We start from the raw sequence: 14,677 nt of genomic DNA on the forward strand, positions 1-14,677 counted from the left end.
AGATCACTCATGCTTGCTAGCGCAGCAGGGAGCAAAACAAATACTGGTTGCCAATCGAGAAGTTCTTTGCTATGTTTTAAAAACTTTAACGTAGGGCAGTCTCTGACCCTGCAGGTTTTTCCAGTGCCCTGAAGCAGCACCATAACTTTTTCCTAGGCTTTCTTAACGTCATAGAGTTGGATCGTGATAGTCGTGATTTTTTGCTTTGGAGTAGAGTGATGTTTTTTGTCACTGTTCCATTAATGTGCTATTTTAACGTGTGCCCTGTGTCTTTCTATATCTGGTTTAGGTGTCTGCTTAGGTGTAGTACTTAGATTTAAAATCTAAACGCCTTAAAGCTCTCATACCTTTATCTTTGAAACTCTCTGATGTGGTAGGAAGAAGCGTAGACTGCAAGTGGGGCAATAAGGTAGGAGAGACAGAGCAATCGCTTGTGATTTTGGGAGGGGGGGGAGGCCACAGCAGAGGCAGGCAAGAGCCAAATCCCGGGTCAGACCAAGTGAAAAGGTATGTCTGGTAGCTAAGAGGATCCTCCTGCCTTGAAAGTTAATACTCAGAATATTCTTTAGACTGGGATAGTTCTGCCAGCTTCTTATTTTGAGCAAGGTGTAAAACAAAACAAACAAACAAAACAAAACAAAAAGTGTTCTGCTTCTTAGGAAAATACATATTTTTATGCCATGGAAGCAGCGTAGTTGTTAACATATACAAGTGGTATTATTTTTAGTGTCTAAGCAAAACATCCTCCTTTAATTTCTTCTTTCCCTTTTTTTCAAAAGGTTTACACAGGACAAATTGAGAGTTTAAATTCCCTTAATCCAGTGGATTAAATTCCTTTAAAACAATGGCTCGCTGTTTTAAGTCCTGAGTCAGCATCCAAATTGGAAAGCTGTCTAGGAGGCCAGGACAGCTTCTCCTGTCTCATATCTCATGAGGCTGTCTGTTCACAATAACTGCAGCGCCAGGGGAAAGCGTGACATCCCCGGTCACTTTCTGTTTCCCAGTGCAGTCCTTTCTGCAAGGTTGCTCTGCCCTTCTGGTCCTCATTCCAGGTAGGTGACGAGGCCACAAGGGTGGCTTGCATTTACAGGTTGAGGTTTAACATTTCTCTTTTTACATAATTAGTGGCTCGCGTGTATTTAGTCTGTCAGGAAACTGCGAGGTGGAAGCGACAGAATTTCTCAATGGCCCTTGCAGCTCTGATAGTGAGAAAGTTGTGATTGCTGTTCTGTGGTGGTTCTTACTCAGTCACAGCTTCAGGAAGTGGCTGACATCTCCGCAGCACTCTGGCCAACTGCTCGTGGTGATCACTGAAGCTGGGATAAGACCAAATCAGATCCGAGCCTGACTTTATTCTTTACTGCCCTTGCGACTTGTGTCCCGGTCCTTCTTGTTGCCCCCCATTTTGTCACCCACCTGTAGTGGTTCAGTGTCCGTGTACCTTGGACAGAAACTTTGTCACATCTCATCTTTGCTCAGGCCTTGCAGGTGGGGGTGGAATCATTTACCAAATAACTCAAGACTCTTAGGTGAGTCTTTATTGCATTACATTTTACTTAACACAACATGTATCTGTTGGCTAAACAAATGATACAGGCATTAACCAGGAAACTGTTACCATCTGTCCGGAGAGACCGTGTATCACAAACATGCTTTTATTAATTTCAGAAACATGGCTTATTTTCCTTGCAGTTATACTAATGTACTTCCACTGACACTGCAGAGGTTGCTTCTTGTTTACAGTGATGTCAGTGAGAGGACTGGGGGTTTGTGCCTTAAGAGGCTACCTCTTTCAAGCCTGTCAGTATCAGCCCTGAGGATGGAGTTTCTAGATCTGACAGATGTCTTTGAGGTAATTTCCACTCCCCCTGCTCTCCTTAGGGAAGAGTTCCCTCTACATATTCATATTCCCATTCATACGTATTCTTCAGGAATACACACCTTCAATTAAATCTTCCCTCTAATAAGATACTTCAAATAAAAACAAAACATCCCTCACCTCTTTAATTGTGTTTTTAGTGATCCATTTTTGCTAAGCTATTGGTAATGCGTGGACCCTTCATCATCATCATCATAATAATAACTAGATTATCCTTGAAAATAGTGAAATAACATTGTAAATATTTTTTCTAAACTGTCTATAATGCAGCTTTGTAATACAGCCACTCACTCCATTCATGTGTATAAAAATGTTGTACCTGGAGTACTGTGTGGTTTTGTGTGCTCTCCTTCCCTCTTCCTAAGACAGGTAATGCAAGTCTATGCATTTAGCCTCAAAAAATACTTTTTTTTTTTTAAAAAATCTTGTCACGTTTTAAGATTATTTTTAGTGATTTCATTATAATGGATGTTCTGATCTCTTTAGGCCATTTTTCTTCAGTATGAGAACTGAAACTGTGTTGAAATCACAGAAGTTGAATAGCCAGAGGTTTCAGGTGAATCTGAGATGCTTGTGAGTGCAAGGGTAGGTGCTAATGTAGTGCCTAGGCTGAAACTGTACCTCTCAATGTGCCTGAACTTCCAGAAGAAAAATTAAAACTTTTCTGCAGCAGACACAATCCTGTTACCCTGCTCCTGGGGTGGCTGGAGTAGGGCTAGCAGAACTGATTGCACTGTGACATTTCGATCCCAGTGCTCAGGTGTCTTGGCAGTGCGGTGTTAAGATCCTAGTGCCTGCTTCTTCCCTAATGCTTTTGCCATTTTAACCAGAGAGAAAGAGTTTTTAATCTTTTTTTTTTTTTCACTTCTTTTTTAAACTACAGTTAAAATAGTCCAGTGGAAGTACAGCTTTCTATAACAAATGTAAGCCTGCTTTTTCCAGTTGCCATTCACAGACCTGTTAGAAAAGTCCCATTGATCCTTCAGGGTTTTGTATACCAGAGGCTGAAAGCTGCCAGGCCGATGGATATCTGGATGAATCAGCAGGAGACTGCCAGAAATTCTCAGCATTCTCATTCCACTCCCGTTGATCAGATAAAGCCTTTCAGGTCTTGCAGAAACCATTAGGAAAGAATAGACAGAATATTGGTATTTCCTTATTATTCCTGCTACAACTTGCTTTGGCAAGTTTTGACAGGCTTGTTGTTAGACCCGGGCTACGTGAAAGCGTGGCAGGAGAAGCACAGGTAAATACCCTGTTAGTTAGAAAGCATACTTCCACTTCTGTTGCAAAGAAATATTAAATATGTAATGTTTTAATCAGTGTGGCTTTATCTACAGAAAACTGAAATAAGCTTCAAAATGATGTCTCACAGTTTATATATATTTAAGTAAATATATATATAGGTTTTAATTTTGGTTTTGTATAAGGGGATGTCCAGTGTATCTAGATCACCTAGTTTAGCGGTGTCATGAATATAACGTGACCGGTAATGTATGTCTGCTTCCTTTTGATGACGATAAAAAGTTAACTTCAGAATTGTGTATCAGCTCTCAGAGTGCTGTCGGTGAGCCCTGGCTCTGTGTGTTGCAGAAACTGTTCCAAGTATCTCTATAAAGTGAATAAAAGACCTGAACTGACCCCCCTTCAAAAAGCTGAAATCCCTTCAAACTGAACCCCTCACAGGGTCTTCCCCTTATCTGTCTATCTCTTGTTCAAGATTATTTTAATTAAAAAGGCAGAACTTGAAATTCACTTAATTATTCTGACAAAACAAAACCTCTTCCCAAAGTTGGATGTTAATGGAGTTCTAATGGAGGAAATGGTTGCAATGTCTACGTAGGAATACTGCAGTTTTACAGATCATACGGATGTGCTTGGCTTTTCCAGCATGAGTAACTACTTGAAAATCAGCGGGGTGACGATGATGGTGTCATTTTTGTGTACTTTTTATAAGATCAGGACGTCAGGTAGCCTTCAGAAAGCCATCGGGTGAAGGCCCACATCATACATTAGTTCATTCTTAACACGTCATTCGGCAGTCGCAGGCCATTAAAAATAGATTTTAGGCATGACTTAGGTCAAAAGACAGTTACTTAATTTATAAAAGGTGTAATAGCATATTGTAAGCATTCATTTGGCAGGAAGTGAGTTTTAATTTATTTTGTTTACATTTCTAATGTCTACATTACTTATGCCTTTGATTATTCCTGTAATGCTAAATGCCTCACGGATTAAAAAAACAAGAAAAGGCTTTTGCTCTGACATGTCCTTAAGCTAAATGGATGTGTTTGCTGTCATTACACCTCATGCTTACCTGCCGGCCTCTCCTCTAGCCTGACACTGTGATTAAGTTCTTCGCCTTCCCCGTGTACATAGCGTTTGCTCCGGAGCAGGAGCGGCTGACATGCTGCAGCTGGGGGTTGTAAATTCAGTCTGTGTGTGGGGTGATTTGAGGGCAGACTCATCAGGGCAAGCTGCTACCCCTGCCACAACCTTATGTATGTAAAAACAAGGAATTTAAAAAGTTAGCCAGGCTATATAAAAGAGAAGCTGAGGCGCTGTGCTCCTGTGGCTTGACTCTAAGATACTGTATGCTGAAACAGGAACATGTTTATCAAATAATGAATGGTGTTTATGTAGCAATCACTGATTTTTCATTTTGTCGCCTGATGATGACTCTAAAGCCAGTATTAAATAACCAAGAGCATTAAATAACACATCTGTCCTCCAGGCCTCAGCCTGCACTGAGGCCTTGCCTGTGCTCCCGTACTGCTCCGCAGGAGCTGGGCCCCAGCTGCAGACCGAGTTGCCTCAGGGGTCCTCCCAGGTTCTCCTTGGGCAGTTTCACAGCAATAGGTTTTTATTTTCCTTTAGCTCAGTAATATTTCTGAGAGAAATCTCATTGGAGTGAAGCCACTTCCTGCACTAGCAAGAGGTCTGAATTTTTGTTTGGCTGCTGAAGGGGCTAAACCGCAATTTTGATCAGTGTGCACTTGTCTAGCTTTCAGTTGGTCTCTACTAACACCGACCTTAATGTGACTTGTCAGACTAATTCCTCTGTTAGATTGGAGTTTGCTTTTCTTGTGGCTGTTTCACTCCTTTGCTTTGGAAAATAAAAACTTAGGGGGAGTAAAAAGCCTCACAGGGTCTAGGCAGAAAATCCTGAAGTCTTTGTTCAGGACTGTCCCACCTGATGCATCAAGTCTAAAACTTTAGTTTGAAAACTGAACATCTAAATCACTATTTTTCCTTTCTAATGCAATGCGATGTTACTATCAATTAAAACGTAATTGTCAGGCATGAGCCTTTTATCAGATTTATTTTGAGCTGCAAAGCAGCATAACAGTTTTAACAAGATGATTAAATAACACATTGAAGGTTAAACAGTTACGTTTGGGGGTGGTTGAGCCTTTATAGACTTATAAAGTATTTTCTAAATGTAGAAATACATGCATTCGTACACAAATAGTGGAAATCTGGGGAAAAGGCATGGATTTGCTAGTAGGTGTAGGTTTAACTGAATTTAGGCCAGCAGACTGTATGGGTAATCACTGCTTCTGAAAATTATACGGCTTCTCTCCCTAAGTATCAGGTGTCATGAGGCTAAATTATAGCTGTGGTTGAAATGCCAAATAATTACAACTTGATATGTGAGGTTTGTGAATGAGATTTTTTTTTCTTGCCAAAGTAAACGAGACGCACGTGCATGTTTTTATCTTGATTTTTCTGTTGTGTGATGTAGATACAAATACAAAGTTGGTATGCTCTAACATTAATCCGTGTGACTTTTTTTTCAGACCCATAAAACATCCTGAATTATTTCACTTGGCAGCCTACTAAATGTTAAAAGCGGAAATAGAAGAAAATACCTGTTTCTCCTAGCTTATTTATACCGGTTATGCCAGGAAGAAAACACTGTGGTTATCACCTGCTGGTCAGGTGTGTGCTTTCCTAACCCTCCTGGTTCATCTGCTGCGTGCTAGAAACTGCACTCCTGAGTTTTGCCTCTCTCTGTGGCAATAGCTGCTCCTATTAAGTATCCAGTCACCTCTCTGCCACGTGCACTGAGACACACAACCTCATCACTTTTTGTGCTGGAGTTTAATTACTCATCCTGCTCATTAATAGCTTTAACTTCTGGCTGTGCGAGACTCCCTGTCTTGAAACAAGAGCTAAAAAGCCAGCTATCATCCTTGCTGCTGTTCAGGTAGGGGCAACCTACATCTCCTTGTAGGTTGGTGGTACGTGAAGTAGAGCCTTTCCCCTGTACTCGAGAGAATTTAGCCATAAATGTTTTGAGAGAAGTTTAAGGTCCTGGATGCAATTGTGATTTTCTCACTATGTTTCCTGTAAAATTTATCCATTTTTGTCTAGGCAACAGCATTCATTTCTCTTGAACAGTCGAACACAAAAATAGCTTCAGTGTGAACTTTTTTGGCAGAAAACGTAACTAACTGTGAACATTGTCTCTCTTTCTCTGAGTTAAAATGGAAAAAAATGCACTGTTTTTTGAAAAGAGATGAGAATAACGCTTACATGTCAAAATAGGAGGTGGCTGTTCGAGTATATGTGGTTCAGTGTGTTTGGTACCAAAATCGTTGTGTCCATTTTTGTAGAAGGTGGGTCCTGGTGCAGAGACCGCGGCGTTTCTGAGCGTTCAGAGCATTGAGCAAATATTTTTTTTTTAAGAAGTGTCTTTTGGAAGAAGTTGCTGGGTGTGTGAAGAGCCACTTTCAAGGCGTAGCGTCCCAGGTGTGTGCTGGCATTTGGAGTGGTGTAAGCTCCCAGCGCAGGCCGACTGATCCCTTGCCAGAGTCGTATGAGCACCTTTTTTTTTTCTCAAATGCTTCAGTTCAGTGGGAGTTAGGCTGAAACTACAGCAAGGGCTGTGTGTGCTTGGAGCAGTACGGTTTCTGCTTCCATGATGGACCTTGCCCTCTGGGTAGGTAAGGTGCCTGCAGAGATGGAGAGGACATGGCGATGCTGCAGGTGTGTTGTGTTAGTGCCCACATTAACAGGGAGGCAAAACAAATGCCATAGAGAGATGGAGCAAGGCTCACAGGGGAAGGATGGCAGAGCAGAAGGTTTAAGAAGGACAAAAAAAAAAAGCCAAAGGAGAGAAGAGCATAGGGCTGCTGCTTCACTAGTTCCTGCGACTGTAACTCCTCAGTGATATGTTTGTGCAGTTTGAACCCCAAGGCTCCTTTCCCTTCCTCAGGTCCGATCCAGCAGCAGGGGACCCTGCCAGCTGTGCCAGGTCTTTGCTCTTTTTCCCCATGGCAGTGGCCGGTTCTTGCTTCAGCCCCAGCTGTGGCTGCTCCGTCAGCACCCACCTGCTCGCCGTGCTCTTCATTAAAATACTTGTTGCCTTTCCTCTGTGGGAGTGGAGGTGGCACGCTGGTGGATTTAATGTGTAATTAAGTAAGTCTTAAAAGCACTTAGAGAGTCTTCTGGGTAAGAAGTGTTCTGATAAGCGCGAGAGTCTGGTTTCCAAATCCATTACTTCTTGTTGGATTTATTTGTCTTTTTTTTTTTTTTTTTCTTTTTTCAACTCGCTTTCAGCAATTTGGAATTTCTCAGATGATCCCTGCGAAGATCGCTGCGTGCCTTGCAAAGCACTGAACGCCGTTTCTGGTTCTCTTTCAGATGCAAGTATGGACATAATAGCCTATGATGCTTACTCCAGTCCACCGCTTCAGAGATATTGAAAGGAAACCTGAATACCTACAGCCAGAAAAGTGCGTTCCACCTCCTAGCCGCGCTTCCCTGGGAACAATGTGGTTTATTCGAGATGGCTGTGGGATTGCATGTGCTGTCGTCACCTGGATGCTGGTGTTCTACGCCGACTTCGTAGTCCTCCTCGTCATGCTGGTTCCATCGAGAGATTACGTTTATAGTGTCATCAATGGCACGCTGTTCAACACCTTGGCTTTCCTCGCTTTGGCTTCCCATTTTCGAGCTATGCTGACAGATCCAGTAAGTACAGCCCTCTGTGTGTCTCGGAGAGAAAAAGGCAGTGTTTCTCTTATCTGAGAGCTGTTGGGTAACTCGTTTGCTGAGTGAGCGGCAGATTTAAATAACTCGTGCGTGTCAGCCTGCCGAGTGAGGCTGCTGATGTGCTGTGCTAATTCCTCAGCCCACTCAAGTCAGGCGCAAAGTCGAGGACCCAGCTTTAGATTTCCCCTCGTGTGAGCAGCTCCTCTCCTCACGCTGAGGAGGAGAGCGTTTCTCTCTGACACTGCTTTCTCACCGATGCCAAATCTCATGTTTGTGGCTTGTTGGGTCTTGACAAACAGCAAAGCAGGAAAAGCTGGTTTTGGTTGTCTGCCTTGTCAAGTGTTGCTCCAGCAGAGGGGAGTAGGGGTGGTGGTGTTTTGAAAAGCCACGCTGCCACCTCTCATGCTGGTGATTTAGTGGAGTTTATTGGACCACGCTAAAACAAATATTATGTGAGCATGCTAAGAGCTGAAAGTTCGTGGGCAGGCAGGGAGAATAAAAATTTGAACGGCCCCTTGTACGTGTCTGTAGGACACTGCTTTATTAGAGATACAGTTTAATGCCATGATGCTTATTCTGAATGGCTTGTATTTATTTTGCTTATCAACCTCTGGACAGGAGATTCAGTTCAAAGCCCCTTCCCCACTAGTCATTGCAAGGAAATACAAGCTTAGACTCCTCTTGACCCTTTCCTCCTGATTCTTCTTGTTACTGTTAGGAATGGCAGTGGGTGTCTGATACACAAAATACTCATTTCAAATGTAATTTCCCACTTGAAACCGTGCTAGGTGCCGTTAAAACTTGAGTGTAATCTTTATTTCCGAATTTTCAGCTCTCCCAGAAGCCACAGCACTGCAAAAATGACTTGATTTGGGATAGCTTGGCAGCTTATGGTAAAGCAAAGGCTGACTTGTTGCATGCTACTGCTGCTGGACACAACTTTGAGCTGTAATTGAGGCACTGAAGCTTCAGGTCATTGGGCTGACAATCACAGGACTGGAGCAATTTAGGATATAGTTTATGTCCTCAGGGTTCTCGTTGTTGCTAATTATTGTATGTTGTGTGGCTTTAATGCCTGGGGATCTTCAGGTCTCTGGAGTTGTTTTGCAGAGTTAAGCAGAAACTCTCGAAACAAAAGCTATATTCTAAAGCAGCCTGGGCAAGCGTGGTGTCAGAGAAACAGATACAATCTCTCTGCAGAGAAATCTGGAAAATATATGTTAATTACCAGCATGTGGTGGGATTTTTGCGTGTGGATGGAGAGAGCCAGTGGGATTTTGGTTTGTTCTTTGTAGAGATTTTAACGAAGAAATCAGCTAGACAAAATGGAAAAGGGAACGTGAAGAGAGGGGATGGAGGGCATCCACAGGGCAGACGGTGCAAGTCTGGGGTGGAGGAGGCTGCTAGGAAATGGAGAAGCAGGGGCACATCCAGGAGCAGAATGGAGCAGAGAATGCTGCTGAGGCAAACAAATAGAAATTCTTATAAATTAATTAAAACCTGGATTCTTCAGAACTGTTAGCATGCATCGTGCTTTTCAGGAACTGCTTCCTGTGTGTTCTTGCTAAAAGCATACCTAGGATTTTGAGTTTTGCTGTGCACTAAAAAGAGGACATTAATGGTAGCGTTTTGTAGAAACTGGTCACAGCAATATTTAAGTTTGCCAGTCTGTTGAGAGGTTTAAGTGGAAAAATACAAAGACTGCTCAAGAGAACTTTACAATACTGATTTAATGTGCAGTTCTCTTAGTAATATCCATTATTCCTGTTTATTGCTGTTGAGATGTTGTACAGGTGTGTTAAAAAGAGACTGTTCTGTCAGAAGTCTGTTAAAATGTTAAATCCCTGTGTTTATTTCAGTATAAAATCCTAGATCTACAGAGCTGCATTGTGTCAGTGTACCAGCAATGACTTCATACAGCACATTTTGTGATATGTTTTGCTTTTGTGCAAATTTTATGGCCATAGTAAGGCTGTGGAAACTCTTGAACCTTTTGGAAACTTTTGAAAGTTCAGGCTTCTGCAGCAATTGCATGTCACTTGTTTAAAGATATTGATTTTAATGTGGCATTTGCACAAATAAGGTTTTATCTGGTCTTATTTGGGGGGAGGATTCTTCGAAAGTGTGCTCTGTTTGAAAGTTAATCCCTGCTTTGAATAACAAATACACGATGGAAGCGTAGCTATTAATACATGAGATGTCTATCAGCAGCTGTTAATGTACGCAATGATACTTCAGAAGTAGCAGCATCTACTGGAATTAAAGCATCTGATGTCTCCAGTTTGTGATATGAAACACTGGGATGATAAATCCGTTGATAGATGTGAAGAGAGGGATAAGGATTCTTTCATATTTTAAGGCTACTATGGGATTACAAAAGGTTGATTCCTTAGGTGAGGATTTACTGGTGCTGCTTATGTTTTTTTAATTTATTTTTTTTTTAAGTGATGTTTAAGTATTTGGTTCCATACATTAGGACCTTGTTTTAATTTCTTTTTCTTGCTCTTCCGAAAACTCTGCTGATATTAGGGAAGTTTTTATCTCTTTCCCCCCCTTCCATAATTTTAAGTCATTTCTACTGTTCTGAGCACTCGTAGCATCCACAGGTTGATCTTCTGCTTTGTTTTCTTTTTCCGCAGGGTGCTGTACCCAAAGGTAATGCAACAAAGGAGTTTATTGAGAGTTTACAGCTAAAGCCAGGACAGGTGGTTTACAAGTGCCCAAAATGTTGTAGCATCAAACCTGACAGAGCACATCACTGCAGGTAAAGTCTGGTCTGAGATTTGCTCTTTGATCAAGTACTGCTGGACCTCAAGTATTATATAGCATGCCTGAATTATTATTGGAGTGTGAGACCTGAGTGGTTAAATTGAAAGATGGATATCCAAATTCTGCTGCTGCTAGTGCCAGACACATGTTAAGCTTCTCTGAAAAAAATCTCAGGCCTTTTCTGGGAATTTTTCATGTACAGCAGGCTAGGGCCACCTCTTGCAAAATGGGAAACACTGCCTTGGCTTCAGACCTGTGATTGACACTCTGTAAGTGTTCTTAATTCTGGCTATCATGTAAAGAAAGGCTTTAAAAGAGACTTTAAATGTCAAAATGCAGAGAAAGCCATAAAACGTAATGTCTTTGTAAGGTCTGCGTCTTTTTTATTTTTTTTTAAACAGACCCTTTTGCATAATTGTAATTTCTATTTCTATTTAGAATTGGTATTTAAGTTAAAGTTTGGGAAAGTGTGTGTGTGTGTGTATATATATATATATATTTTTTTTTTTTTCAAGAGTTCCTTTTTCCTCGTTTTCTTTGAGTTCTGTGACTTTGTTTTGTGCTTTGTGATAGATCAGTATGGCTACTGGTCTGTCATGCCCTTTCTTTTTCTGGTAGGATAAACTTCTCTGAAGAGAGTAACTGGTAGTGAGCTTTTTAGTACTAAAGGCAGTAAGCAAAAAACAAAACAAACAAACAAAAAAAACTACTTCCTCCACTTTTCTGCTCTTAAAACAAGCAAACTTGCTTTCCAGTAAGTAGTTAAAGAGTTTGCACTGGTATCCCTTCGTTATCTACCCAAAAACCAACGCATACTGCAAGAGGTTTACATGTGGTTACTGCTGATTGAGGCAAGGATCTTGTGTGGAGGGGAGTACATGGTGCCGAGCTGTTTGTGTTTTTCACATCTCTTCTCAGAGCTTTAGTTTGCAGATTTGTTGTTATTGGCTTTTTATTTTAATCCGAATCGGGAGCTGGTTATTCAGTAGGAGCAACGTGATCGTGCCTATCACTTATTAATGCTACTGTAAAATCCCCTCTGACAGTTCTTCAATTATGAATGAAACTTCACATCTAAAATGCTGTCTTGCTGATGACTCACAGCATGGGCAAATGAAAAAAAAAAAAAAAAAAGACTGGCTGAACACAAAACCTCGTCTCCACAGACCTTTTTTTGTACGCTTTAAGTTAATTTTACAGATGCTAAGATTTGGGAAACTGATCCACTGAGCTGGTCTGATGCTGCTGAGAATCTCCAGTCAAACATTTCCTGTGGGGTAGGGGAGACTTTCACACGCCAAGGTCGTGCAGGTGCATCAGCAGGAGGTATTGCTTGAGAGACCTTGAAGCTCCTTCCAGCATTTGGAAGCCTCCTCTCAGCCTTCATTAGCTTCATGGAGCTCCTTGGTTTGGCTGCTTCAGGCTGGCCCTCAGGGGAGCTAGGGCCTAGGAGCAACCGGAGGGATTGCATTGGTACCCAGCCTGCTGCAGAGCCCCAGGGAAGTGTGCATGCATGCGCAGAAAAATGCAGGCTAAATTAGACTACAGGGAGGCATCGTCCTGCTTTATAGCACCTGCCTCCCTCTCTCCCCCTGCTTTTTTCCCCTTTTGTATTTATTTATTTTCCAGAACATATAATTGATACTTGTCCTGTATCAGGCAGAACGCTTTGTTTTTACAACACCAGCTGATTTCAGTTCCCGTGTATGTAAAAAATCACTTCAGGATGCTTATTCTAACAAAACGAGGCTTTTCCTTGTTGTCCAACGTGTCTGGGGCCAGCAGGTAGCCGAGTACCTGTGCCTGCCCGAGGAGAAGCAGCCCTTGGCCTGGCCCCCTGGTGAGATGCTGCTCCTGCCTGGCCAGCCTTCCCTTTATCATCAGGACTCGTTTGTTGTTCAGGCCTGGCAAGTATCCTCGGGGATTTACTCCTCCTGCAACGCAGGCGAGCGCAAGGCTGCTCCGAGAGAGAGGTTTTTCATTATTTATTCATACACGCTCATAACAACATGCTTATGTTCTTATTTGAGGCTCTCTGCAGTTTGTGGGTGTTGTTTATTGTTTCTATTCAGGTTCAACTATTTCTAATTCTAAGGAGAAAAATGGAAAAATTAGCACAGCCCTTAATTCTTTTCTGTTTTAGAAGTGCCAGAATTGTTCTGGGCTTGCTATTGCTGTTTCCTTTCTGGGCCTATTGTTTGTTTGCTTTGGGGCTTCGTGTTTTTTTTTTTTTTTTTTGTTTTTGTTTTTTTCATATTTGATTTCTGTGCTTGTTTGTGCAATGTGGTATCAGGAGACTGCCTTTTGGCTCCTGTCATATGAGGGAGCAGCAGAGAAAAAGACTTCTTTTATTACGTGAGTTGAAGCAGTTACTGACTAACCAGGAGAATGATGTTCAGAGAAAGTAATAGTCTTTTAATTATTTGACTTCAAGCCACAGTGTGCACGCTGGCAAGAATTTGAATTTTGATTTTTTTATTAGTGTGGTTTCATGAAGTACTTCAACATCTGATTTTTACCTTGACTGTATATTGTGGTGCTGTCTTCCTGACCGACTGCCACGGCTGGTTTGTGCCAGTGTGTGGCTTTCCTGGATGCCAGGAGCCCTTTGTAATATTTGTGTTCATTTTGTTTTTCACAAGTTCCTGCTACAAGCTAGAGATAGCAAATAAACCTGAATCTGTTATTAGCAATTCTGGAAAATATCTTTATTCATTACTGCTTTTCATATCTATGCGTTGTGTGTTTTTTTGAGTTAGATTTTAATCTGTGGGAATTTTCAGAGACTGACGAGGTTAAAACTAGACTAAAATACAGATTTCTTCCATCTGCCCAAGTCTAACCATATTTTGGCAAAACGACTGATAATGTGTCTTGGCATTAACTTTTTGCAGTGGTCATTTGGTATGGTATGGTTGATTTTGACCAGACATAGTCGAGTGAACAAACCAGAAATATTAATGTGCTGACTAGTAAATATATTGAGGTTCAAATCTCGCTTCTGATCCTTTCCTTTCATTTCTGCGTGTTCGTAAAATGTGTGTGAAATCTTGTGTTCCTGGAATGAGCTGTGCTATAAATAAGGATCTCTGTTCTTTCAGTGTTTGCAAGAGGTGTATTCGGAAAATGGACCATCACTGCCCGTGGGTCAATAACTGTGTAGGAGAGAATAACCAGAAGTACTTTGTACTGTTTACAGTAAGTATTTCACAAGTGGTGGTAGAGGTTGTCCAATGTGCAGGAACGAAATGCCGTGTGTCAAAGCAGCTCCAAAACCTGCCTTTCTTTCCTTTCCTGTTCCAGAAGAGCTGTACAGGGAACTCCTGCAGGCTTGTACTTTACTAATTAGGGAACACACACAGTTCAGCGACCGGGAGAAGGCAGAACAGGAAGCGTTTGCCAGGGTTTCGTGAGGTTTGTGTTGTCAGTTGACTGGCATGCTGCTCCATAATTCAAGCAGTTTGTCGTGATGTTGAGCCCTTTGAGGCATGGGCCATCCTTTCACACTGCACGGTGTCTGGTAGGGTCCTAATCCATATGTAGGGTACCTAAATGTTGTACCTGCATGAGTACTGTGTGGGATCATATATAATAACAGCTGGTGTCGCATCTTAAGCAAGGAGTAGGAAAGGATTATCCAATTTCTGCTTGCGAGCAGTTTATTTCCGTATTTAAAAACCAAGGAGGTGTTTGACTTTTTGTACTATAAGTGTGGCTTAATGAGTAAGAAAGCAGGAGTGCAGACTTTAATACTCCATATTTATGGAAGGGTTGAAGTCTGTTCATCAAAGCAAACTGCAAATATCCCGTGGGAGTAGTGCGAACGTGGCGAGGCTGAGTTTCAGTGATGCCCTGTTTTATTAATAAATCTTCAGAGAAATCTGTAGGCTCGAGGAAGAATGTTCACAAATTACCAAGTAGAAAGGGAGAAATTTTCAGTTAAATGAAAGCCTTGCTCTTAAACTCATTGTAGAAAAACTTATTTTCTATACTGTGGTTTGTTGGGGTGTGGATTACAGAACAAAATGA

At 41.7% G+C, this 14,677-nt stretch overlaps 1 protein-coding gene across 5 annotated transcripts in view; it reads left to right on the forward strand.

The window, feature by feature from the left end:
* The window catches only part of ZDHHC3 (zDHHC palmitoyltransferase 3), a 30,244-nt gene that overhangs the window by 2,545 nt on the left and 13,022 nt on the right, over window positions 1-14,677 (forward strand). For 3 of the 5 annotated variants that reach the window (XM_084509465.1, XM_084509468.1, XM_084509467.1), the window contains exons 2-4: window positions 7,529-7,858; window positions 10,519-10,643; window positions 13,750-13,846. In XM_084509465.1, the coding sequence (XP_084365591.1) occupies window positions 7,553-7,858; window positions 10,519-10,643; window positions 13,750-13,846 (528 nt within the window). In that variant the 5' untranslated portion in view covers window positions 7,529-7,552. Of the gene's footprint in view, window positions 1-5,679; window positions 5,822-7,317; window positions 7,337-7,528; window positions 7,859-10,518; window positions 10,644-13,749; window positions 13,847-14,677 lie in introns of those variants that run through there. The other 2 variants (XM_084509466.1, XM_084509469.1) reach the window with 2 other exon arrangements.

The sequence above is a fragment of the Aythya ferina genome, assembly GCF_964211825.1.
Source record: "Aythya ferina genome assembly, chromosome: 2".
NCBI lineage: Eukaryota > Metazoa > Chordata > Aves > Anseriformes > Anatidae > Aythya > Aythya ferina.